The following is a 25,927-nucleotide window of genomic DNA, read 5'->3' as shown; positions in this document are numbered from 1 at the left end:
AAAGTCCCAAATTCCTATAGTATTTGAGTGGGAGGAGGAAGCTAGCAAAACGAAAGCTGACTTGTGGCGCGAACGTTCCAGTAAAGACTGAAGGCTGAGGAGATCAGACATGATTCCCAACATGACAAGGTATAGAGATATTTTCCTAAACTTCCCCGGGCTCATTTCTTAGCGCTTAATTAACAAAAGGAAATGTTTTATTTATTTAATTTTTTTATTTATTTATTTTTATTTTTACTTAATCTTTTTAAAGTGAGGAGGGAACCACAATATATTTATACTCACATGTATCTTATTTATACTTATTATGTATTGTTTATGTATGTGGGCTCCGCTTTGTCATGCTAGCACAGTGGTTTTGCTTTTTATTTTTCCATTCAATTAGTTACTTATCCTTTAATATTTATTTTAGAATTTATATCTATTTATATCTAGAAAAAAATCTTCTAGATTCTTTTATTGCAAGGTCTTTTATCAAATACTCAAAACTAATACTCGAAACTAACAAATCTGCTTCTGTTGCATGGATGCTCTGCTGGGATTTTTAATATGCCCGATTCACACTTATGCAGGTTGCAGTTAGCACATTCCAGGTGCATTTTGCATTTTTCAAAAAAAGCTTTTTAGCCATTGAAGTCTATGGAACCAAAAACTAGAAAAAAAGTCCCTGGCCCTTTCTATAAAATGCACAGATGTGAAATACATCTGTAGGAATTACCGAATGAGAACAAGAATGGGGGGTGGGAATTTACATGTACTTTGCAGGGTCTAATAAATACACATATCAAAAAGGCTTAAAAAAATAAACAAATCTTTAATTTCCATATACAAATGGTTAGATTTAAGAAAGTTGAATACAACTGGTTAAAACCACAGTCACTGTAAGTCTATCCAGGATGTGCTAGTCCTGGCTGAAGAATTGATGAAAACTGGCCTACGCGTTTCATGGGGAGTCCCGCTTCATCAGGGCCTTAGATTGGAGCACAAATTTGTACATATACTAGAAAACTACCAAGAAGACTGCTGATTCACTTGTGTAATTTTTGTCAGCCGGTCCGGTGAAGGAGAAGCCTAGGTAGCCTGTGAGGATTAATTCGGTGTCCCCCCCCCCTCCAAGAGAAAACAGACTCCTTAAATAATCAAAAGGGGGCAGAACTGGGTCAAAAGAGTGTCCCAAGTTAGAAGAGGCAAAATTGAATTGTGATAGGCGGCACACTGATCCAATGCCGGGAAATTGCATCAGTGTGACGTGTATCATAGGAGCCTGTCTAGGAGGCAGGACTTTGTCACAGTGGCTGCCTGGTTGGGGACGAGTGGGGGGGTTGTCAGTGCAGCGTCGCCAGCCTCCCAGAGGGGGGTGGTGTCAGTGCCGAGCCACGGGCCTCCCGTGTGGGGGGGGTGGTGGCTGAGTGCTGTCAGTGCCGTGCTGCCGGCTCGGAGGGGGGGTGCTTGTTTGCCGCCCCACCCAAAAGAAAAACCCACCAGCCACCATTGAACATGACTGCTGAGCAGTGCACAAAGCAAAGTCCATAAGTCATGTTGGAACAGGAAGGGGCCATCCCCAAACTGTTCCCACAAAGTTGGGGGCATGAACTTGTCCAAAATGTTTTGGTATGCTGACGCCTTAAGAGTTCCCTTCACTGGAACTAAGGCATAGCTCCCAACTGTCCCTGATTTCGAGGGACTGTCCCTGATTTGGAGCAATGTCCCTCTGTCCCTCATTCCTCCTCATTTGTCCCTCATTTTGGTCTGATCTATATACTTGTATGTAAAATACAATTTTTATCTATCAAAAAGTGTTTCCCAGTGCTAAACCTTTCATCTGATTTCTAAATTGCTGCATTTGTAAATTCCAAAAGCCAGTATAAAGGAATAGTAGTGGTAAAAAAAAAAAGCACTCGTGGGTTTAACCAATCTTGTTTTTTTGTACAATTCTCCTTTAAGGGGGCGTGACCAGGGGTGTGTCCTATGCCTGCATACTTTTGCTGATAGGTGTCCCTCATTCCCATCTCAAAAAGTTGGGAGGTATGACTAAGGGGCCAAGCCCAACCCCTGAAAAACAACCATGATTGGGCATGAGTTGGACCAGTGCACAAGGCAAGGTCCATAAAGACATGGATGAGCGAGTTTGGGGTGGAGGAACTTGACTGGCCTGCACAGAGTCTTGACCTCAACTCGTTAGAACACCTTTGGCGAGCCAGGCCTTCTCGTCCACATCAGTACCTGACCTCACAAATGCTCTTCTGGAAGAATGGTCAAACATTCCCATAGACACACTCCTAAACCTTGTGGACAGCCTTCCCAGAAGAGTTGAAGCTGTTATAGCTGCAAAGGGTGGGCCAAACCAATATTGAACCCATACGGACTAAGACGCCGTTAAAGTTGATGTAGAGGCAGGCGTCCCAATACTTTTGGTAATATAGTGTATGTAAAAAAAAAAAAAGAGCTTGATTTCTCCTATCCATGAATAGGAGAAGTTGTATGTATATGTAGGAGTGGCTGGCTGCACCCGGGTTTGCTCGATGTGGTTTTTACATTCTCTTTTTTCGATTAGAATAAAAAAATCGCGATTCTCACGGCGTAAAATCTTTCACATTATACAAAAAAAAAATTGGGCTAAGTTTACTGGTTATTTTTTTTTTTAAAAAAAATTCATCAAAGTGTAATTTATTCCCAAAAAATTGCATTTGAACAACTGCTGCGCAAATACAGTGTGACTTAAAATATTGCAACAACCAATATTTTATTCTCTTGGGTCTCTACTAAAAAAATATATATATATAATGTTTGGGGGTTCTAAGTAATTTTCTAGCAAAAAAAAAAATTATACATTATATAATTATATAATTATTATATAACTTGAAACCAACAAATGTCAGAAAAGGGTTTAGTGTTTAAAGCGGAGGGCCACCCTAAAAAAAAAAAAAAATTGCATTAATATTCTTAAAAAAATTAAAAAAAAACTAAATTAGAATTTTTTTTTTTTTTTCAACTTACCAGAAACCCCTGTTGCTAGGCAGTCTTCTTAATCTGCCTCTTCCTATTCCGCGTCGCTTCCTCCTCTTCAGAGAGCGGCCCCGTTGCCTTCTGGGACATGTGTGTCCCAGAACACAACGGGGCCATTCACAAAGCGCCGCACGACTCGCGCGTGCGCAGTAGGAAACGGGCAGTGAAGCCGCAAGGCTCCACTGCCTGTTTCCCTTCGTTAAGATGGCGGCGCCGGCAGCCGATGGATGGATCGACCTCGGGGGAGGGGCGACATCGCAGGTTCGCTGGACAGGTAAGTGTCAATTACATCCAAAGACGCGGCGCGCCGGGGGGGCGGGGCCAAGTGATACAGTGAGCGGCTATGGCCGCCGGCTGTATCAAAGGAGCGCGCCCGCAAGAACTAATCACCATGAGAGGGAGCTCGCATGAAGGTGTTGAGTCCTTGCGGGGCGGGGAGGAGCCGAGACAGCCGCCGAGGGACCCCAGAAGACCAGGTTCGGGGCCACTCTGTGCAAAACAAGCTGCACAGTGGAGGTAAGTATAACATGTTTGTTATTTAAAAAAAAAAATTAAATAATCTTTAGTGATCCTTTAAACCTCCTTTTTTGCTTTAATTGCAGTCTTTAGTCTCTCTATTAACTTTACACATCTAGACTTTTATGCCCCGTACACACGGTCAGACTTTGTTCGGACATTCCGACAACAAAATCCTAGGATTTTTTCTGACGGATGTTGGCTCAAACTTGTCTTGCATACACACGGTCACACAAAGTTGTCGGAAAATCCGATCGTTTTAAACGCGGTGACGTAAAACATGTACGTCGGGACTATAAACGGGGCAGTGGCCAATAGCCTTCATCTCTTTATTTATTCTGAGCATGCGTGGCACTTTGTCGGTCGGATTTGTGTACACACGATCGGAATTTCCGACAACGGATTTTGTTGTCGGAAAATTTTATCTCCTGCTCTCCAACTTTGTGTGTCGGAAAATCCGATGGAAAATGTCCGATGGAGCCCCCACACGGTGGGAATTTCCGACAACACGCTCCGATCGGACATTTTCCATCGGAAAATCCGACCGTGTGTACGGGGCATTAGTCTTCACCAGCTTTCCTCCCTGTAACCTTGCCTCGATTTCCTCAGGAAGGAGAGCTGGTCCGCTGGAGACACCCGAATGTGACGAGAGGCCCGAGTGATCAGAGCTACGTTTGTTATAGTGAGGCCAGTATTGTGTGATAAAAACGCTGCATAACCCCGATGCAGGGCGCAATGCACAGTTAAAGGGGCTGTAAAGGTTTTTTATCCTATGCATTAAGGTGAAAAAACACCTGGCAGTAACCGGAACCCCAGCCCCCCCATTTTACTTACCTGAACCCTGGAACTTCACCCGGTGAGGGACACGCTGTCTCTCTGCCTGGGGTTCTCGGCTCTTGATTGGATAGATTGATAGCAGCGCAGCCATTGGCTCCCACTGCTGTCAATCAAATCCGATGACGCTGGCGCCGGGGGGGGCAGGGCCGGTCCTTTACCATGTGATCAGCTGCCAGCCAATGACAGCTGATCAGATGATGTAAACAGAAGCCGCCGTAAACGATGATGTAAACAGAAACCGCTGGGCAAAACGACATAACGTCGTTTCGCCCAGCCGTGCCATTCTGCAGCAGTACAACTGTGGCGGCTGGTCGGCAAGTGGTTCATAGGTAACCAGTACATTTTAGTTGACTAAAATTATTTTAGTCGAATAAGGGTTTAGGTAAATTGTAATGCATTATTTAAACATTTCTCTAGAATTTACAAAATCATTATATCCACTTGCCACCCGCAATATGTATATATATACATATATATATATATATATACATACATATACATACATATACATATATATATATATATATATATATATATATATATATATATACATATACATATATATATATATATACATATACATATATATATATATATATATATATATATATATATATATACGTATATGTATATATATATATATATATATACATATATATATATATATATACATATATATATATATATATATATATATACATATATATATATATATATATATATATATATATATATATATATATATATATATATATATATATATATATATATATATATATATATATACGTGTGGTTTGCAAGTAGTTTACCAGGGTTATGGCTGAAGATATTAGCCATAACCCCAGTATTTTTTTTTTTTTCCAGCCGTAAACAGGCTTTCTCATAAAAGATTGATTAGCCTAGCCGCTGGATCGCTTTCAGAAGTGGTGGGAGGGGACAGTGTCAGTAGTTTTTCATTACTTTTTTTTTTTTACAATTTTATTCTTTTATTCTTTTTATTTTTTAATATTTATTACAATTCTTTTTTTTTCAGCCCATTTGGGGGGCTTTGGTGAGATATCAGGGGTCTAAACCGACCCCTGACATCTCCCCTTTGAGACAGAGATGAGGACACAGATTCCCCAATCCCTTTCCCAGCAGCCTCAGCTGCACTGAAGATGAATGAACAGGAGACAGAGGCTCCCCTCCATTCATAAACTGAAACATCGTAAACAGTAATCACTGACTCTGCTCACTCTGCTCATTCAGAAAAGAAAGGGTCCAGTAAATTACGCATTTACTGGCCCCTTCCTCCACTCTCCATCCTGACAGATCTTGGACGAGGGAGGGAGGGTAGAGGAGCACAGAGCAGGACCAGAGGAACACACAGGGGGGCCCAGAGAGGAAGGGAAATCAGATAGACAGTGGGGGGGGGGTGAACGGTGTGGCAGTGGGGGCAGTTACAAGCATGGATCTCCCTGTATGGCTTTCAGTAAAGCAGCTGTAAGCCTCTTCTCCTCCTCTCCCTCCCGTGGCCTTCAGCTGCTTCACTGAAAGCCATACAAGGAGATTGGTGCTTGTAACTGCCACACCGATTACCCCCCACTGTGAATCCTTGTGTCATCATCCATAAGTGCAGGGTGAGTCAGACCTTGGTGGGCCCCCCCTTGGGGCCCGTGTGCAGTAAACATCCTGAACACATGGATGATACGTCATTGCCTGTAATGCACAGTGCTCTGAACGGTGGTCTGAGGAGGCCTGTAATGCACAGTGCTCTGGACGGTGTTCTGAGGAGGCCTGTAATGACAGTGCTCTGGACGGTGGTCTGAGGAGGTCTGTAATGCCCACAGTGCTCTGGACGGTGGTCTGAGAAAGCCTGTAATGCACAGTGCTCTGGACGGTGGTCTGAGGAGGCCTGTAATAACAGTGCTCTGGACGTGGTCTGAGGAGGCCTATAATGCACAGTGCTCTGGACGGTGGTCTGAGGAGGCCTGTAATAACAGTGCTCTGGACGTGGTCTGAGAAGGCCTGTAATGCACACAGTGCTCTGGGTGCTGGTCTGAGGAGGCCTGTAAATACTTTACAGTGCTTTGGATGGTCTTAGGAGCGGAGGTCTGTAATGCACGCAGTGCTCTGCACAGTGCTCTGAACGGTGGTCTGAGGGGGCCTGTAATGCACACAGTGCTCTGGACGGTGGTCTGAGAAGGCCTGTATTGCACACAGTGCTCTGGGTGCTGGTCTGAGGAGGCCTGTAAATATTTTACAGTGCTTTGGATGGTCTTAGGAGCGGAGGTCTGTAATGCACGCAGTGCTCTGGACAGTCGGGAGGCCTGTTAATTCTGCACAGTGCTCTGAACGGTGGTCTGAGGAGGCCTGTAATGCACACAATGCTCTAGACGGTGGTCTGAGGGGGCCTGTAATACACACAGTGCTCTGGACGGTTGGGAGGCCTGTAAGTTCTGCACAGTGCTCTCGATGGTCTGAGGAAGCCTATAATGAACAGTGCTCTGGATGGTGATCTGAGAGGGCCTGTGATGCACATAGTACTCTGGACGGCCGGAGGCCTGTAAATTCTGCACAGTGCTCTGGGCAGTGGTCTGAGGAGGCCTGTAATGTTCCATGGTGCTAAGCATGACACACCTCTAAGCACGCTATGGTCACTACCATGCTTGCCAGGAGAGGAGACACTCATGGGCTTTACAGCTGAAGCTCCAAGGAAACCAGAAGTTCACATGGGTAAACCTTCTTCCCCAACATTTTCATTCAGTTTTCATTTGTTGATGAAAATTGGAATTGATTTTCAAACGACGAACATTTGGGGTAATTTTCATTTAGTTTTCACTGGAAACATGCCACTGATGAAAATTATGACACATATTTTCATCAACAAAATGAATACTGCCTTGCAAGAGTGTGCAACCATCCACTTGTTTCACCTTAGTCCTGACTTATTTCCAGGACATGGGCTTCCACAAATTGATGGCGGAGCCCCCCTTCTTTGTGATATTCTCTTTAGTTGTCCCCAAAAAGGAGCTTGACGGCCATTTTGTTGTAGCCCATGTCCTGAAAATAAGCATATAGACATATGGACATAGAAATGGAAACATTGTAAATATTTCAGCCAGGCTTCATGGATGAACAACAAAGACCTACAGGTATGGCATTTACAGTAAATAATATTTTTTACAAATGGCACAGTGCATTTTATAGGCCATTTTATGTAAAAGAGGGAACTTAGCCTTTAGGTTGATGTCAAGGTCTTATTAAGCTAATAGAAATTATTTTCATGTCTTTGCAGCCCCATTTCGTCCTTCGGGCTGAGGTTGGCAGTGACTATAATAATCGGTATCGGCAACATCTGTCTGTTAATCGCTATGTGTACCAACCACTGGATTAAAGCAAATGGAAAGGATTCAGTAGATCATATGGGCTTATGGATGATCTGCAATACGAAGATGTGCGTGTTGCACAGTCATGTCTGTAAGTGGAATAAATATTCACACTTCATCTTTCCATACAACATCCAGACCACCAACAGATCTGCTCTATATCCTTTTGAAATGAATATCAATGGTAAAGCCACCATTAAAGTGTATGCAGGGAAAACTTTTATTGTTTTAACCTGTTAGAGAGATTTCACCTCACTTCAGCTTACAGTGACAACAGTTTTAACAGACAAGAAGTGAGGGAAAATCTCCAAAAGCAGCACAGGTAGACTTTTTTTTGTAGAATATATTTAGAGTAGAGTTTTGGAATGTTTGTTAGATTCCCTGTTAATGAGGTCAAAGTGACAATCGTTTTTTCAACAAAGTAAAGGGATATAAAAATGTTTGCATGTGGGCAGGGCTTAAGGCGCCCTAGTGGGGACTCTGTGGAACTGCACTGGCTAATGCCTAAACCAGAGTGTCCGTCACCCTTACCTGTCACCCATTCCCTGACTGGTTGGCTGTTTAGCCAGTGATACATATCCAGTTGTCCCTAACAATAGCAATGTAGCCTATGGACAGCATACTACATGCTGGACTCAGTACTCTGGTGTAAGCCCTGCTCTTCCCAGGCATGCACCCCTTGGGAGACTTCAGTCTAGGAGGATTAAAGGAACAGTAAAGGATTTTTACTGAAGTAGTTAAGGGTAACACAGGAACAGTTTTCAAACAACATCTTCACACACATTCCTGTAGAAAGTTCTCTAGGTGCACATGAGATAATCATACCTGAATTAGCAGCAAAGTTCATGAAACAGTCCTTCAGAAGCAAGAGTCAATTTAGGCCAGCCATTCTCAACCAGGGCTCCGTGGAACCCTGGGGTTCCTCCAGAGGTTGCTAGGGGTTCCTTGAGGTGTGGCTGATGAACCACCTTTTTGATGGTGCCTACAGAGTTCAAGGTTCACCATCACTTAGCAAAGCCAGCAGCATGACACAAAATATTGTTTTAGCTGTCTTTAAGGGTGGAATTCTGAGCACTACTTTAAAGGGAACATTCCTATTGACCACCAGTATAAGGGGCATTGTTCCTACTGACACCTGATGAATTGGTTTTAGTAAGGGTTCCTCGAGACCTGAAAATAATTTTTGGGGTTCCTCTAGGGTTAAAAGGTTGAGAAAGCCTGATTTAGGCAGTAAATCCACAGGGTTAGCAAGTAACGCCCTTTAGAGTTCATGATTTGGCAATAATCCACAAAAAGTCCATGACTGGCAGCTCAAAGCCCATGTAAGTTCTCAGGTTCCCCACCCCATAGAGAACCCCAACTGGGCCCATAAATGGGGGCACAGACCGACAGAGTAACAGCTACATCTTGACAGTCGTTATACAGGCATTTTTTTAATCATATATAATGTGAGGGAATTTTTAACTTTTACCAAAAACAAAGCCAAATATGCAGTAAGCAAGCACTATGAATATCACTCTCTTTTGGGTTCCATATGTAAGAATATGCAAAAATGACCCAGGATGACAACGGATTAATATCTTAACACCCACACCGACCAGGAAGGATGCATACAGAGGAACACAGTAACCCTATCACAAAGAGGAAAAGCATGGTTCACCTGATATATATTAGGTCCACCTTGTAGACATGTGCGCCGTCAATAAATTTGTTTCGTTTCGTTCCATTTCGTATTAGAATGAATTCGTATTTTGTAATTCGTGACCGAAATTCAATTTAAATTCGTACGAAATACGAATTTTCGCTAGGTTCGTTAACTTTTCGTAACAATTACGAATGTTCGTTTTGATGAATTTATCATTATGAGGGGCTCCCACCATCCCTGTACAAAATTCGGAAGCATAGCAATTCGTATTTCGGATCCTCCCGAATGTATGAATTTACGGAAATTCGTACAAATTTTCGATTCGTACGAAATTAATCGCACATGTCTACCATCTTGTGAGGTGAGAGCGGTATAACACTGGTGATGGGATGGGAGCACTATAAATACCATCAATCCCAGAATAATCACTGGTGGAAAAAACTGTATTTGTATATACATTATCCACTATAGAGGAAAAGATTGCTCAAAAAGGAGTGCGTATCAAAGATGGACACAGGACAAAAATATTTTTTTATTTTCTTTTATTATACATTTTTTTTTAGATTGTTATACATATATTTAGAATTTTCCCAGCGGATAAAAGTATATATGTTCACTCTTTGAAATATAAACAATTTTTTCATTGTTTTATATATTTGAATGAATTAGCACACATCTGTTTTTGATTTATTGAGTATATGAGATTTGCTAGGATTACATACATTTGGTTTTGATTTGCACGTATTGCACAATTTTAGGGATTGCACAGATCTAGATCAGTAATTTATGTTGCACAGGCACAGTTTTTATTAATGATTTATTGTACACTGTTTTGTGCCAGCAGCAATGGTTGACGTCTGTAATAGTCATTCATTACACTGGAAGTAGATCTGTTTTGCGCTGGTGTATCGTATATACACTATATTGTCAAAAGTATTGGGGCGCCTGCCTTTAAACGCACATGAAATTTATTGGCCTCCCAGTCTTAGTCCGTAGGGTTCAATTTTGAGTTGGCCCACCCTTTGTAGCTATAACGGCTTCAACTCTACTGGGAAGGCTGTCCACAAGGTTTAGGAGTGTGTCTATGGGAATGTTTGACCATTCTTCCAGAAGCGCATTTGTGAGGTCAGACACTGATGCTGGACGAGAAGGCCTGGTAGAACAACAGGGACTGGTCGGCAAGTGGTTAAGCTTTGACAGTAAGCCTCCGTTCAAATCGATGGGATTTGACATGTCAAATTGCATGTCAAATTGCAGCTGATTGCCGGAAACGGCACCGTCTGAATCGGGACGACACCGACTTTGGGGCACCGCACCGATTCCCAAAAGTAGATCTGTGCATGAACCCGCACAGATGTCTTTCAAATCGCCACCCCCTGAACTTGCACGATTTCAAATCCACCTTCAGTGTAAGCGAGAGCTAAAACCTAGAAGCTGATTGGTTACTATTAGACATGAAAAAACACGAAAAAAAACCAAAACATGTTTTGTTTTGTTTCGTTTAGATTCGGTAATCAAGTTATTTAGTTTCGTTAACTTTGTATTCGGGATTCGTATTAGAAATTTTCTTCTATTCGAAAAGTTCAGATCGATACATTTAGAATCGGTCGAAGCGAAAATGTTATCATTTTTTCTTTGATTCGAATGTGGCAAAAGAAAAATCTTCATCAAATGATTACAATGACTCTTCAAATCCCCCTTAGCTTAACAAAAACAGCGTTATTTCCAAATGGTACTCTAATAACACACACAGTCTTTTCATTTCAGAAATACAGTTGTGCTCATAAGTTTACATACCCTGGCAGAATTTATGATTTCTTGGTCAAACTTTTCTTTCACTCATGGTTAGTGTTTGGCTGAAGCCATTTATTATAAATCAACTGTGTTTACTCTTTTTAAATCATAATCACAACAGAAACTACCCAAATGACCCTGATCAAAAGTTTACATACCCTGGTGATTTTGGCCTGATAACAAGTTAACACAAAGGGGTTTGAATGGCTATTAAAGGTAATCATCCTCACCTGTGATCTGTTTGCTTGTAATTAGTGTGTGTGTATAAAAGGTCAATGAGTTTCTGGACTCCTGACAGACCCTTGCATCTTTCATCCAGTGCTGCACTGACGTTTCTGGATTCAGAGTCATGGGGAGTGCAAAAGAATATTCGAAGGATCTGCGGGAAAAGGTAGTTGAACTGTATAAAACAGGAAAGGGATATAAAAGGATATCCAAGGAATTGAGAATGCCAATCAGCAGTGTTCAAACGCTAATCAAGAAGTGGAAACCAAACCACGGTCAGGTAGACCAACTGAAATTTCAGCCACAACTGCCAGGAAAATTGTTTGGGATGCAAAGAAAAACCCACAAATAACTTCAGGTGAAATACAGGACTCTCTGAAAACATGCAGTGTGGCTTTTTCAGGATGCACAATAAGGAGGCACTTGAAGAAAGATGGGCTGCATGGTCGAGTCACCAGAAGAAAGCCATTATTATGCCGCAAAGTATCCCACTTACAATGCGCTAAACAGCACAGAGACAAGCCTCAAACCTTCTGGTACAAAGTCATTTGGAGTGATGAGATCAAAATTTAGCTTTTTGGCCATAACCATAAACACTACATTTGGAGAGGAGTCAACAAGGTCTATGATGAAAGCTACACCATTCCTACTGTGAAACACGGAGGTGGATCGCTGATGTTTTGGGGATGTCTGAGCTACAAAGGCACATGAAATTTGGTCATAATTGATGGCAAGATGACAGCAGGAGGTTATCAAAAAATACTGGAGGAACATTTGCATTCATCAGCCATGAAGCTGTGCATGGGACGTACTTGGACATTCCAATATGACAATATGATCCAAAACACAAAGCCAAGTTGACCTGTCATTGGCTACAGCAGAATAAAGTGAAGGTTCTGGAGTGGCCATCTCAGTCTCCTGACCTCAATATCATTGAGCCACTCTGGGGAGATCTCAAACATGTCGTTCATGCAAGACAGCCCAAGAATTTACAGGAACTGGAGGCTTTTTGCCAAGAGGAATGGGCAGCTTTACCATCTGAGAAGATAAAGAGCCTCATCCACAAATACCACAAAAGACTTCAAGCTGTCATTGATGTTAAAGGGGGCAATACACGGTATTAAGAACTGGGATGTGTAAACTTTTGATCAGGGTCATTTGGGTAGTTTCTGCTGTCATTATGATTTAAAAAGAGTAAACACAGTTGATTGATAATAAATGGCTTCAGCCAAACACTAACCATGAGTGAAAGAAATGTTTTTGTGTGATCATTCATGTTCTCTGAAAAATGGCCATGAAGTCATAAATTCTGCCAGGGTATGTAAACTTATGAGCACAACCGTATGTCTACAGTTTAAATTCGACTGGAATTCGATGTAAAATTTGATTTGAATTTCAATTCGAATTTTGTTTCATTATTCTGAACATTCAGTAAACTTTCGGGTATTCGGATATATCCGAATCTCAGAATATCGAAAAATTTGTCAGAATATTAATTTGAAATGAACCAAGCATATCTAGTTACTATGAATGGCTGCGCCAGATTCTGTGTGAACCAGTTTAAAGCGGGGGTCCACCCACACCGCCAAAAAAAAAAAAATATTAAAAGCCAGCAGCTACAAATACTGCAGCTGCTGACTTTTAATACATGGCCACTTACCTGTCCCAGGGTCCAGCGATGTCGGCAGGGGACGCCGAGAACCCGCTCGGTTCTCGGCAGCTGCCACTGCCATCCTAGGTGAGGGAATCAGGAAGTGAAGTGTTGCGGCTTCACTTCCCGGTTCCCTACTGCGCATGCGCGAGTCGCGCTGCGCGTCCCGAGTGGTCCCCGCTCTCTCCTGGGAGCTGTGTGTTCCCAGGAGACAGCGCGGTGGGGACAGGAAGAGGCATAGACTCCCATGGGAGTCTATGCCGGAAGTGGGTGCAAATACCTGTCTTAGACAGGTATCTGCACCCCCCTCCCCCCCCCCTGAAAGGTGCCAAATGTGACACCGAAAAGCGGAAGTTCCATTTTTGTGTGGAACTCCGCTTTAAGTAAATCCCCCCCACTGGGTCAAAGCATAAAGCGGCATTTGAAACAGAACACTGTTTCTGATTAAAATAAAAGCTGTAGTCCTTGTTTAGTACTAGTTAATTTAGTCCTGGGTAGACCTCGAAAAATGTCTTCTGTGTACTGCAAATATCTGAAGTAAAATTATATTGGATTCAAATTCTGTTTCTTATTGAAGAGTTAAGCTGTCTCTGGATGGTGCAGAGTGAGCAGGTGATCATACTGTCTGAACAGGCTGGTTCTGTGGAGGTATGTATGGACACTTTTTTCAACTTGTCCTAACTATTCTATTTCTCTTTCTCCTTCCCAGTATATACCAAATTTATTCTTGCGATCGCCTTTTTTTTTGGAATATGTTGTAATATTCTGACCATTCTGGCCCTGGTGAAAGGCGTGAAGTACCTGAAACGTGTGATAGCAAGAGCGATGTTCACAGAAGGTATGTTCCAGCTTCAAACCATAATCCCTTCTCATACTTCTTCTTCTAAAAAGGGCTAAAAAAGGGCCATTCCAGATTCATTGAAGCACAACCCTTTGCTGATCCTCTCCATCTGAAACAACCAAAGAAATACAGTCAGACTTTACCGGTTCAATTAAGACCACACAAATGTTAAAATCTTAACAAAGCTTTATTATTAGCACATACACTATATTACCAAAAGTATTGGGACGCCTGCCTTTACACACACATGAACTTTAACGGCATCCCAGTCTTAGTCTGTAGTGTTCAATATTGAGTTGGCCCACCCTTTGCAGCTATAACAGCTTCAACTCTTCTGGGAAGGCTGTCCACAAGGTTTAGGAGTGTGTCTATGGGAATGTTTAACCATTCTTCCAGAAGCGCATTTGTGAGGTCAGGCAGGTTCCTCCAGAAGTTGCTAGGGGTTCCTTGAGCTGTGGCTGATGAACCACCTATATGATGGTGCCTACAGAGTTCAAGGTTCAGGACCACTTAGCAAAGCCAGCAGCATGACACCAAATATCTTTTTAGTTGTCTTTAAGGGTGGCATTCTAAACACCACTTTATGGGGGACATTATTCCTATTGACCACTAATATAAGGAGCATTGTTCCTATTGAGCCCTGATGATTTGGTTTTAGTAAGGGTTCCTCGAGACATGAAAATTATTTTTGGGGTTCCTCTAGGGTTAAAAGTTTGAGAAAGCCTGAGTTAGAGGAACAAAAGCAGAGTTCATTTTAGGTAGAAGATTAGGCGGACAAAGCTCTTCAGGACACCAGCCAGTGTCTCCTTTAAATAGACCCACAGCTGACTATGTAGTCCCAGAGGGGGTAGCTAAAGCGCAAAGGTCCTCAAGATCCCTTAGCATCTGTACCCACAAGGCCCAAGGACAGATAGCACCCTACAATCAACTTCCAAGCAAAACCTTTCCATGATACCAGATTGATCTTCAGCAGACAGCTCCCCTCAGTCAGCTCCCTTTAGCTCCTGGGTCTCAGCATTTAAGCCCCTCAGGTCATCCACCTGAGATATCATCAACAACAGCTTTCACCTGGGAGGGCAGTGTGCCCCTCTAGGCTAAACTAATTGACTCTGGGAAAAGACACTGTGCTCACTGAATATATACAGTTACCCAGCATGCCATCGTAGCCTGCCTCTCTAGGATAGGCCAGGGCTGTATCAATATTCATGCAGCCATTTGCAAAGCTTCACACCTATTATCCAGAAACATCTCAGGTTTCCTGGATACAGAGGAAGCTATAGGCCAGACTGGCAGCAGCCAAAGACACTGAGCAGACCTTACTAGCAGATTACAGCTTCACTGGATACGGTGAGCATAATATGGTTTTGCCTACCAAATAAATGCAACCACACTGACTACAGTGTGACAACTAAATTGACCAATCAAAAACACAACTAATAATAACTTATCGAATCCTAGTACCTACCCAGGAGAGTGCTACGCGTATATATATTAAAAAACTTTAATGTATCATAAAGGATCCTAAAAACATGAATGTGAAATATGTCCTATATCAAATAACAGAACTCCTCATTCTAAACAAATGGTATAGCTCCCAACTGTCCCTGATTTCGAGGAACTGTCCCTGATTTGGAACAAAGTCGCTCTGTCCTTCTTATTTTGGTCTGATCTATATAGTTTTATATAAAATGCACTTTTTATCTTTCAAAAACTGTTTCCCAGCGCTAAACCTTTCATCCAATTTTTAAATTGCTGCATTTGTAAATTTCAAAAGCCAGTAGAAAAGGAATAGTATTGGTAAATAAAAAGCACTTGGGGGTTTAACTAATAATTTTTTTGTAGAATACTCCTTTAAAAGGGCGTGGCAGAGGGTGTGCCCTATGCCTACATACTTTTGGCAATAGGTGTCCCTCGTTCCCATCTCAAAAAGTTGGGAGGTATGCAAATGGCTACAAGCTATCAATTGGCCTACATATCATTCAGTATGGCATGTGTTCTGTCTGTGCTACACCTTTCCCTGTGTGTAACTCGACATGCAGCTACACCCTTCTATTCTGCAATAACCCCCCTCCAAAAAAACCCTGCAAGACAATAGCATAATGTGCTAGTATCCATCGCATACCAGCACATTATGAAATATTTACCTTAGAACGAAGTTCCCGCAGCTTGCTCGGTCACCTCAGAGGGGGCTAACCTGTTCCCTCTGCATTTCTTCCTGGTTCAAAGGCTCCGGCGCTGTGAGTGGCTGGAGCCGCGACTGGCCGGAGCTGCGATGACGTCCGGCACGAGGCGCTGGACCTTCAGCGCGCATATGCCGCTGACGTCATCGGCTGCATGAAGGGTGAATATCTCCTAGACTGTGCAGGTTTAGGAGATATTCATTTTACCTACAGGTAAGCCTTATTATAGGCTTACCCGTAGGTAAAAATGACCAAGTGGGCAATACAACTGCTTTAACAAAACAGGGTGGGGTAAAACTATTAAGGAAAAAACTGTTAAAAGTACATATAATCAGCATATAAAATACACAGAAAATAAAATTACAATTAGGCTGTTTATTTCAGTATATCATTCATACCAGCAATGCTGTCATTAGCGGATGTGAAGAGATGCAGGTTCCAATCCAACATGTGCTCTGATATTTGTTTCCTTCTCTCTAGTCTCTAAGATGGAGTCTCTTCTGAAACGCGTCGGGTGACTCTGTTTGTAACTGTCACGGTATCAATCGTGACATCAACAGTATATGTAGAACATTATGCACTTGTAATCCTGGGTGATTATACTTGTCAGGGACGTGCTGGCCACAGTGCAGCTGAAGCTCCTAGACAGAGGCAGATACGCATGCGCAGACGTGCTCCTGCAGGTGGCCATCCTGCCGGACATAGGTGAACGCTTATGCGCATTCGCTCAAATACTCACATCCGTTAGCCATTAATGTTGGCACCAAATGGCCTATATAGGGGCAGCAGCAGCACTAGTGCATTGCTGTCTGGTCTGCAGCTGTACCTGAGTTCAATTCCTGTGCCTGTATTGATTCCTGTATTGACCCGGCTTTCTTGACCACGCTTGCTCATCTCCAGTCCTGACCTCGGCTTACCTAGACCTTGTTATACTTGCTGTTCTGCCTGATATCCTGTTGCCAACCTCTGCCTGCATACTAACTATTCTCTGCCTGCCATTTATGCCATATCTGATTATCAGTGACCGACCCGGCTTGTCTGACCCTGCTCCAGTCTTCTAGCTATTCTGCTCTATTCAGTGCCTGGTGACGGTGTCCTGCATCCGCTGTGTGTCCGCACCTGCTGTTCCCGCTGCCAACTGCTGCTCAGCGATCCAGTCCAGTCTGGTGATTCATCGGCCACACGTCTCTGCCGCCAACGGAGGATCTCGCAGGCACTCCTACCTCACTGCACTCTCGCAACCACTGTCGCAACTCCAGTGGTTCCTGAGCCAGGGCTGTATGAGAGGTCTCCTTCTGCATGTCAGGCTCTGCCACAAGGTACGTGACAATACTATTACATTAGCCAAGAAATTGTTTTCTTTTAATGAATTTCGCAATAAAATGATACCTAATGTTTTTACTCTTTAGTACTTTTTGATATTTGGTATGAATACAATTTTGGGCCTTTAAAGTCCCATTAGGGGGGGTTCCTTCATCCACTGTCTATTTCAATACTTAGGGATGACAGCCCATTTTTCTTATTTTGTTCTTTCTAAGATGGAGTCTGAGCTCTCCGAATGCTTCTGTTTTCTTTTCTTAGGCTGAAGGATAATGGGAACTTTTATTAAAGCTGACCAGTTTCATTCTGCAAAAACAGTACATTTCTCACTGGCTCCATCTTGTGGTCAAATCTGATATTGCAGGCAGAACAACAAAGTGTTTATAAACGATCACTTTGTAAAACTTCCCATTCAGTTTACAATAGAAATGAAAGGCAAAACAACTGTGTGTGTATATGTATATATGTGTGTGTATATATATATATATATATATATATATATATTTTTTTTTATATATATATATATATATATATATATATATATATATATATATATACAGTATCTCACAAAAGTGAGTACACCCCTCACATTTTTGTAAATATTTTCTTCTATCTTTTCATGTGACAACACTGAAGAAATGACACTTTGCTACAATGTAAAGTAGTGAGTGTACACAGCCATTGATGTCTAAACCGCTGGCAACAAAAGTGAGTACACCCCTAAGTAAAAATGTCCAAACTGGGCCCAAAGTTTAATATTTTGTGTGGCCACCATTATTTTCCAGCACTGCCTTAACCCTCTTGGACATGGAGTTCACCAGAGCTTCACAGGTTGCCACTGGAGTCCTCTTTCCCTCCTCCATGATGACATCACAGAGCTAGTGGATGTTATAGACCTTGTGGTCCTCCACCTTCCATTTGAGGATGCCCCACAGATGCTCAATAGGGTTTAGGTCTGGAGACATGCTTGGCCAGTCCATCACCTTTACCCTCAGCTTGTTTAGCAAGGCAGTGGTCATCTTGGAGGTGTGTTTGGGGTTGTTATCATATTGGAAAACGGCCCTGTGGCCCAGTCTCTGAAGGGAGGGGATCATGCTCTGCTTCGGTATGTCACAGTACATGTTGGCATTCATGGTTCCCCCAATGAACTGTAGATCCCCAGTGCTGGCAGCACTCATGCAGCCCCAGACCATGACACTCCCACCACCATGCTTGACTGTAGGCAAGACACACATTTGTCTTTGTACTCCTCACCTGGTTGCAGCCACACGCGCTTTACACCATCTGAACCAAATAAGTTTATCTTGGTGTAGCACCCTGGTAGCACCCGGGGAGGGAAATTGGGCCCAGTTTGGTCATTTTAACTTAGGGGTGTACTCACTTTTGTTGCCAGCGGTTTAGACATTAATGGCTGTGTGTTGTGTTATTTTGAGGGGACAGCAAATTTACACTGTTATACAAGCTGTACACTCACTACTTTACATTGTAGCAAAGTGTCATTTCTTCACTGTTGTCACATAAAAAGATAAATAAAAAGAATAAAATATTTACATAAATGTGAGGGGTGTACTCACTTTTGTGAGATACTGTATATATACACAGTTTGAAAAACTGCTGTCAAATACTGTGTGACATAAAAAATTGCAAGGATCACCATTTTATTCTCTAGGATCTCTGCTAAAAATATACCATATATACTCTGATAGTATAGGCCGACCCGAATATAAACAGAGGCACCTAATTTTATCACAAAAAACTGGGAAAACTTATTGACTCGAGTATAAGACTAGGGTGGGAAATGCAGCAGCTACTGGGTAAACAATGCCCATCTGCAGCCTCACTGTGCCCATCTGCAGCCTGACTGTGCCCATTTGTAGTCTCACTGTGCCTATTTGCAGCCTCATTGTGCCCATCTGCAGCCGTACCCTTGATAACTAAAACAGCAGGTGTCTCCTGCTGTGTCATGCAGTCTGCTCGGCGGCCGTCCATTATAACAAAGCCCCGCCTCCTCCTTGTCCGTGATAGACGGAACACTGATACAGTTTCCCAGCATTGTATCAGTGTTCCTCTATCACGGAGGCGGGGCTTTGTTACAATGGACGGCCGCCAAACAGACTGCATGACACAGCGGGAGACACCTGCTGTTTTAGTAATCAAAGGTACAGCTGCAGATGGGCACCCTTACTCGAGTATAAGCCAAGGGGGGGGTTTCAGCCTAAAAAATGGGCTGAAAAACTTGCGTATATACGGTGTATATAATGTTTGGGGGTTCTAAGTAATTTTCTAGCAAAAAAAACTGCTTTAAATTTGTAAACAAAAAGTGTCAAAAAAAAAGACTTGGTTGGCAAGTGGTTAAAATCCACGAGAGGCGTTAGTTTGGGCTTCTCAGTTCTCTTGGAGACTCTGGCACCCAATCCTTTCTGAGGGAGTTCCTGGCATTGCTCCACCAAGGAGAGCAGGGCCTTCCCAAATTGAGGTGGCCCAGAACTCAGGTGTCATAGATATTACTGCTGAAATCTCAGAGATGTACAGCTGACAGCTAATCCTTTGTGTGGGAATTCCTGGCACTGCTCCACCAGGAAGAGCAGGACCTCCCTAGAATGGAGGCAGAACCGGGAACTCAGGAGCATCAATATTACTGATGGAATCTCAGAGGGGTACAAGGCAGCCAATCCTCGGTGCATGAGTTTCTGTCCCTGCACCACCATGGAAAGCAGGACCCCCATTAAATAGAGGTGGAGCTAGGGGCATTGATAACACTGCTGGAATCTCAAAGACATGCAACTAGTAGCCATCCAGGAGTTATTGATACTGCTTGACCAAGGAGGTCCGTACCTCCCTGAAATGGAGGTGGAGTTGGGAACTGGGATATCACTGCTCAAACTTCAAAGTGGTAGAAGAAAACAGGGTGTGATTTGTTTTTTTTTTTTTTATTCTTGTGTATCATTTTCATTCTATTCAGGTATTTCAGCAATGAGTGGAATGATCTACGCAACAGTCATCCTTGTCCGTCTCCCCAATTTTGGGCACATTGAATACGGCTTAGGCCTTGGCTGGCTTGGCACAGTACTGTATTGTGTGGCTGGTAAATCCTTTTTATTTATATATATTTCTTGCTTTCCAGGCTTCATTTCCCACATTTTAAAGGGAAATTCAATCTCTGGTACGAAAGATACAAAATACCTCACTTCATGTCATTTATCATTTTATAAGTATATCCAGAGCCAAAACTTTTTGTTTAGTTTTGGATAGAGTGGGGAATGATCAAACCCCCTTTTTGTTTTTGATTTAGGTGAAATCCCTTCTTTGACAGTTGTCACCAGAACAAATGTTCCTGTGGAATATGAAAGATTAGCCCTTTTCCTGTTCCACAGACAACTATAATTTTTAAAATGATTGTAAACCTCAGACATGAAATATGAGCAAAGCATATCCCTCTATAGTGTGCACTTGTCTCAATTAAGATCACTGAGTGTCATTTCTGTCTGTTGCTTTGTTCCTCTGCTATCAGCATGAATCACTTCTGACAAGTTTTCCTGACACCAAGAGAAAAAATGGTGACAAGGGAGGGAGCTCCAGCTGACTCACTGCCTGAGTTCTGTTCCTGTGTGCTGGGTAAAAAATCGGTGTTTCTCTTCCCTCTAATCAGCTCTCAGAGCTCTCCTCACTGAGTTCTGCCAAGTGTAACTTCAGCTCTCCACCCCCTTTTTACTGAACTCTCAGACAAACTTTAGCCACTTACAGCCTGACCAATTGTCAAATGATGGCTGGGTGGGACATTTGTCGTTCCGGGTGGATGTCATAGGACGTCCTCCCGCAATGCACCTTGTGCGCGCCCCACAGGCCACACTCTAGCGTGATCTGTCACTGGCTGTGTCCACCGGACACAGCAGATGACTGATCAGTGTACCGGCCTGCTATCAGTACCATGTATTCGCTGTGACCAATCACAGCAGATCACGTGACAATTGTAAACAATGAATGGTTTACTTGCCATTCATTGTGTAAAATTGTGTTGCTAGCTGTGATTGGTCACAGTGATCACATGGTACAGACAGGGCCAATCACAGCACATCTGTACCTTGTGATTAGCTGTGACTAATCACAGCAGAACATGACAATTGTAAACAATGGATGGTTTACTTTTATGCCATTCATTGTGTACAATTGTGTTGCTAGCTGTGATTGGTCACAGTGATCACATGGTACAGACAGGGCCAATCACAGCACAGCTGTACCTCGTGATTAACTGTGACTAATCACAGCAGAACATGACAATTGTAAACAATGGATGGTTTACTTTCATGCCATTCATTGTGTACAATTGTGTTGCTAGCTGTGATTGGTCACAGTGATCACATGGTACAGACAGGGCCAATCACAGCACAGCTGTACCTCGTGATTAACTGTGACTAATCACAGCAGAACATGACAGTTGTAAACAATGGATGGTTTCCTTTCATGCCATTCATTGTGTACAATTTTGTGCCTTGCTGTGATTGATCACAGTGATCACATGGCACAGAGAGGGCCAATCATAGCACATCTGTACCTTGTCATTAGCTGTGACCAATTACAGCTAATTATAACAAAACAAACTGAATGTATCAGTTTCATTCAGTAAAAATGGTTGCTTATATCAGTGACATTCACTGGTATAAGCAATTATAATGTGTAAAAAAAAAAAAAGATAAAATCCTGATCACTTCCCTAGAATAGTACAGGGTTATTATGATAACACTGTATTGGTGTGTTAAAAAAATTGTAAATAAAGAAAAGAATTTAATAAAAAAAGGGAAAAAAAATGAAATTTTGACATACCGTCACTAGTCAGTGTCCCTGATCACCAACACACCAGTTATATAACGCTTTAGTCATTGTATTAAATGTGCACTAACAGAATCCTCTCCTTTATTTTAGGATTTTTGAGCTGGTATAGCAGTAGAATAGAACCTGACATAGCAAGAACATCGGATCAAATGCGACAGCTAATATTAGTGAACGATGCACTTCCACCATATGAGATACACGTCCCAACAACCCGTGCCGTTTCTTAGGTGGAATATGTCTATGATAATTTTCATATAAAATACATTATAATAAAGGATTAAGTTCACCATTGTGATAAAAAAAAAAAAAAAAAATAACAGGTATGTTTCCTCTCATATCTGGATGGGCCATATCCAGCAGCCTGCAGTACTAAAATCAATATTTCTATTTACAGAAGTTCCCTTTAGATAACTTTGGTCCCTTTAGTGTTGATGGGCTTTGGGCGTGCATTGATGACATCAGTCTGACACACTTCTCAGGAGCGTTCAGAATTCATTGACAGGTGCATATGACCTGCGGGTTCAAGCGGGTTCTGCATTCCCATAGACTTGTATAGGATCGCAATACCATTTGAAGCGAAGAAATGCCCTGTACGCACGATCGAACGTTCCGACAACAAAACCGTTGATTTTTGTTCGAAGGTTGTTGGCTCCAGCTTGTCTTGCATACACACGGCCACACAAATGTTGGCCAACAATTACGAACGTGGTGACGTACAAGACGTACGGCGAGCCGATAAAAAAAGGAAGTTCAATAGTCATGCGTTGTTAAATAAATCTCTCGCACTAGCAAGGAACAGTAAACAAAACTAATGCAGAACTGTGTGTAAAATCAAAATGCAGCAAAATCTCTAAGTGTATCACATACCACTCAAACTGTTTAAAGTGAATCTGGTGATCTCGCGCCAATTGATGTTGGTGTCTACACTAAATAGATTGTAACACTATATATAGATAAACGTGTCTTAATAAACATCTGAATAAAGTGATAGTGCACAATGAGTGATATTTGCATTGGAGTGCAATAGATAAGTGATGGTGAATTACATATAATAAATACTTCCAAAGTATCCTAAATAAAAGAGGAAGAGAAAGAGTGTCAATCTATGACACCGTCTATAAAAATAATAATCAAAAATAGATGACTAATAATAGTAAAAAGTCTTCTTCTGTGGACAAAAAATGAATAAATAAACTTCTGCTGCTGTCAGAACTTGAACATGTAGTTATCAAATAAGAGTGTCCATATATTGTCCAAGTATGGCTTCTTCAATATTACAGTCTCCCAAAACTCTCACCTCAATGGTATGAATATATAGCAGTCAACATCCGAAATCTCTACTGTCCTCCATGGGTGGGCAGACCCTTCGGTGGTCCTGCTATGGGTATATTAATTCGCTCCAATATCCCAATAAGCATGAAGGCATACCTCAGTGAGAGATGGGGGACAAAATACAGAAGCCTCCAATAGCGCGATATGTCAGGGCCAAACAGTGAAATTTTTCAATAGTCATGCGCCACCCTTTGGGCTCCTTCTGCTAATTTTATGCTTGGTGAGCATTGATTCTGAGCATGCGTGAACTTTTGTGAGACGGACTTGTGTACACACGATCGGAAAGTCCAACAACAAAATTTGTTGGCGGAAAATTTGAGAACCTGCCAGCCAAAATTTGTTGGCGGAAAGTCCGACAACAAAATGTCCGATGGACAACATTTGTTGTCAGAAAATCCGATTGTGTGTACGGGGAATATGGCTCGTCAACGCAAGCCCTGAAAGTAATCGGCAAATAAGAGATCATATAAAAAATCTTGAATAGAGGGGGGAGGAGAGATAGGCAGTTGTTGCTTCTTGTAAGAGGGCATCCTTAGCACCCATGTAGATGTGCTTGCTTGTTACTCAACCCTGAAGGAGATTGGCGGCTTGGGTGTTACATATCTAGGAGGTTGGAATGGATGCTCTCCAATGTAGTATCTTGTGTTTCAGGAGGTTTTTTTTTTTTTTTAAGAGGCTGTAGTAGTACCAGCTGGATAGTATCAGTTGGTAGAACAATTGGTGATCCCGGGAGAGAACTTAAAATTCAGAAGAGGCAAGGAACAAGAGGAAAGCTTATATATTTGCAAACTTGCTTGATTTGTCTAGCTATGTCTCTGGGGCTAATGGAGGGTAGAGTACATCTCAGTCATACTTGGACATTTTGCATTTGTAGCAATTTACCCAAGAGACACATCCCATCTAACAAACTCCAATTTGTATCTTGTCAATCATTTTGGGTAGCTGGTTGCATTGTAGCTCAATAACTCAATTACTGAATGGAGATGAATTTGAGAATGAAAAACATGGGCCGTGTCCCCTGACCCTGGGCAGCACAGGATGAAGATCTTAGAGAGAACAGTTACAAAGCATAGAATCATTCACCAAGAGCATGCAGTCCTAACCACAGAAGAGTGTCCTCTTAGCTGCCAGTGGCATGGCCAAGTATGGCAGCAGAAGAACCACCTAGGTCAGTGATGGCGAACCTTGGCACCCCAGATGTTTTGGAACTGCATTTCCCATGATGAAATATAGTTCCAAAACATCTGGGGTGCCAAGATTCGCCATCACTGACCTAGGCCAATATAAAAGAAACTTGAGTTGTAGATACAATATTTTGTTTCCCTGGTGTAAAATGAGGTCAATGCCTCCATAAATCATTGTGTGTCGGGCTTCAAAGCTGGTGCACACAGAATCTGGTGCTTAGTAACCAATCAGCTTCTAGGTCTAACTGTCAAAGCTCAATTGAACAAGCTGAAGTTAGAAACTTAGTAAATGAGGGAGAGCTCTGCTGACTTCCATCATCCAATGTGCAAGCAAAAATTTGTTTTTTTTAAATTTTCCTTGCATGTGATTGGGTGTTCTTTGTAAAGTGAAGCTTTACCTCATTTACTAAGTTCCAGAGCAACCGCACTTGCCTTTAGAAAATCAACCCCATGGTTTTACCAGTTTGGTGTGGTGGCCTGCACCTCAACCCTACTGAACATCTTTGGGATGAATTGGGATGACCATTGGGAGTTAGGTCTTCTGTTCATATAGGGGGAGATTTACAAAAACTGGTGCACACAGAATTTGGTGCAGCTGTGCACAGTAGCCAATCAGCTTCCATGTTTTATAGTGAAAGTTTATTTGAACAAGTTGGAGTTAGCAGCTGATTGGTTGCTTGGCACAGCTGCACCAGATTCTGTGTGCACCAGTTTTAGCAAATCTCCCCCATAGGGTAGTTCCTAATAAGAGGACTGGGAGTCCTGTTATGAGTTTATCCAACACCTATCTTTTCTGTATGGGGGAGAGGTGATCTTTACCTGAGTGTCCCTATAATTAGTTGTTGTATGTAATATGAAATGCATAAGTACGTAAGTGTTTGTAATGCTTCTCTGTTAAATCACAATAAAGGATTTAATTGCAGCTACATGGGTTGTTCCACTACTCATTTTATTTTCTCACTTAATAAAATTACTTAGAATAATTATATTATATTATATTATTTTATATTATATATACAGTATATTATATTTTTATATTTAAACAAAGACATGTCAAATTTGCATACGTCTTCTTTGTCAAGCCATCAAAGAATAAAAATTATGAAAATTCATTAAATATACATTTTTAAAAACCATTAGAGCCATCGGGAGAGCGATATTCTTTGCGAGGCGTACAGCTGCTCCATCTACTACCGGC

The 25,927-nt window shown here is 42.1% G+C and overlaps 1 protein-coding gene across 2 annotated transcripts; it reads left to right on the top strand.

Moving 5' to 3' along the window:
* Positions 1–25,655, top strand: LOC141110469 (uncharacterized). Of its 2 annotated transcripts, XM_073601824.1 has the most exons (6): positions 1–129; positions 7,637–7,818; positions 13,752–13,880; positions 17,143–17,382; positions 20,346–20,468; positions 22,304–25,655. In XM_073601824.1, exons 1-6 carry the CDS (start codon positions 110–112, stop codon positions 22,438–22,440), a joined length of 831 nt encoding a protein of 276 aa, XP_073457925.1. In that variant the 5' UTR covers positions 1–109; the 3' UTR covers positions 22,441–25,655. The 2 variants fall into 2 exon arrangements, with proteins under 2 accessions (XP_073457925.1, XP_073457926.1); XM_073601825.1 differs by lacking the exon at positions 17,143–17,382.
* The last annotated feature ends 272 nt before the right edge of the window (positions 25,656–25,927 follow it).

The sequence above is a fragment of the Aquarana catesbeiana genome, linkage group LG10 (genome assembly GCF_042186555.1).
Source record: "Aquarana catesbeiana isolate 2022-GZ linkage group LG10, ASM4218655v1, whole genome shotgun sequence".
NCBI lineage: Eukaryota > Metazoa > Chordata > Amphibia > Anura > Ranidae > Aquarana > Aquarana catesbeiana.
The sequence above is the reverse complement of the archived record's forward strand: the minus strand, read 5'-3'. Positions and strand labels throughout refer to the sequence as shown.

Coding starts and splice junctions, on each gene's coding strand:
- LOC141110469 (XM_073601824.1), top strand. CDS start 110: ATGATTCCCAACATGACAAG. Junction 13,881..17,142: donor AAGAGCGATGTTCACAGAAG/GTATGTTCCAGC, acceptor TGCTCTATTCAG/TGCCTGGTGACGGTGTCCTG. Junction 20,469..22,303: donor AGTACTGTATTGTGTGGCTG/GTAAATCCTTTT, acceptor CCTTTATTTTAG/GATTTTTGAGCTGGTATAGC.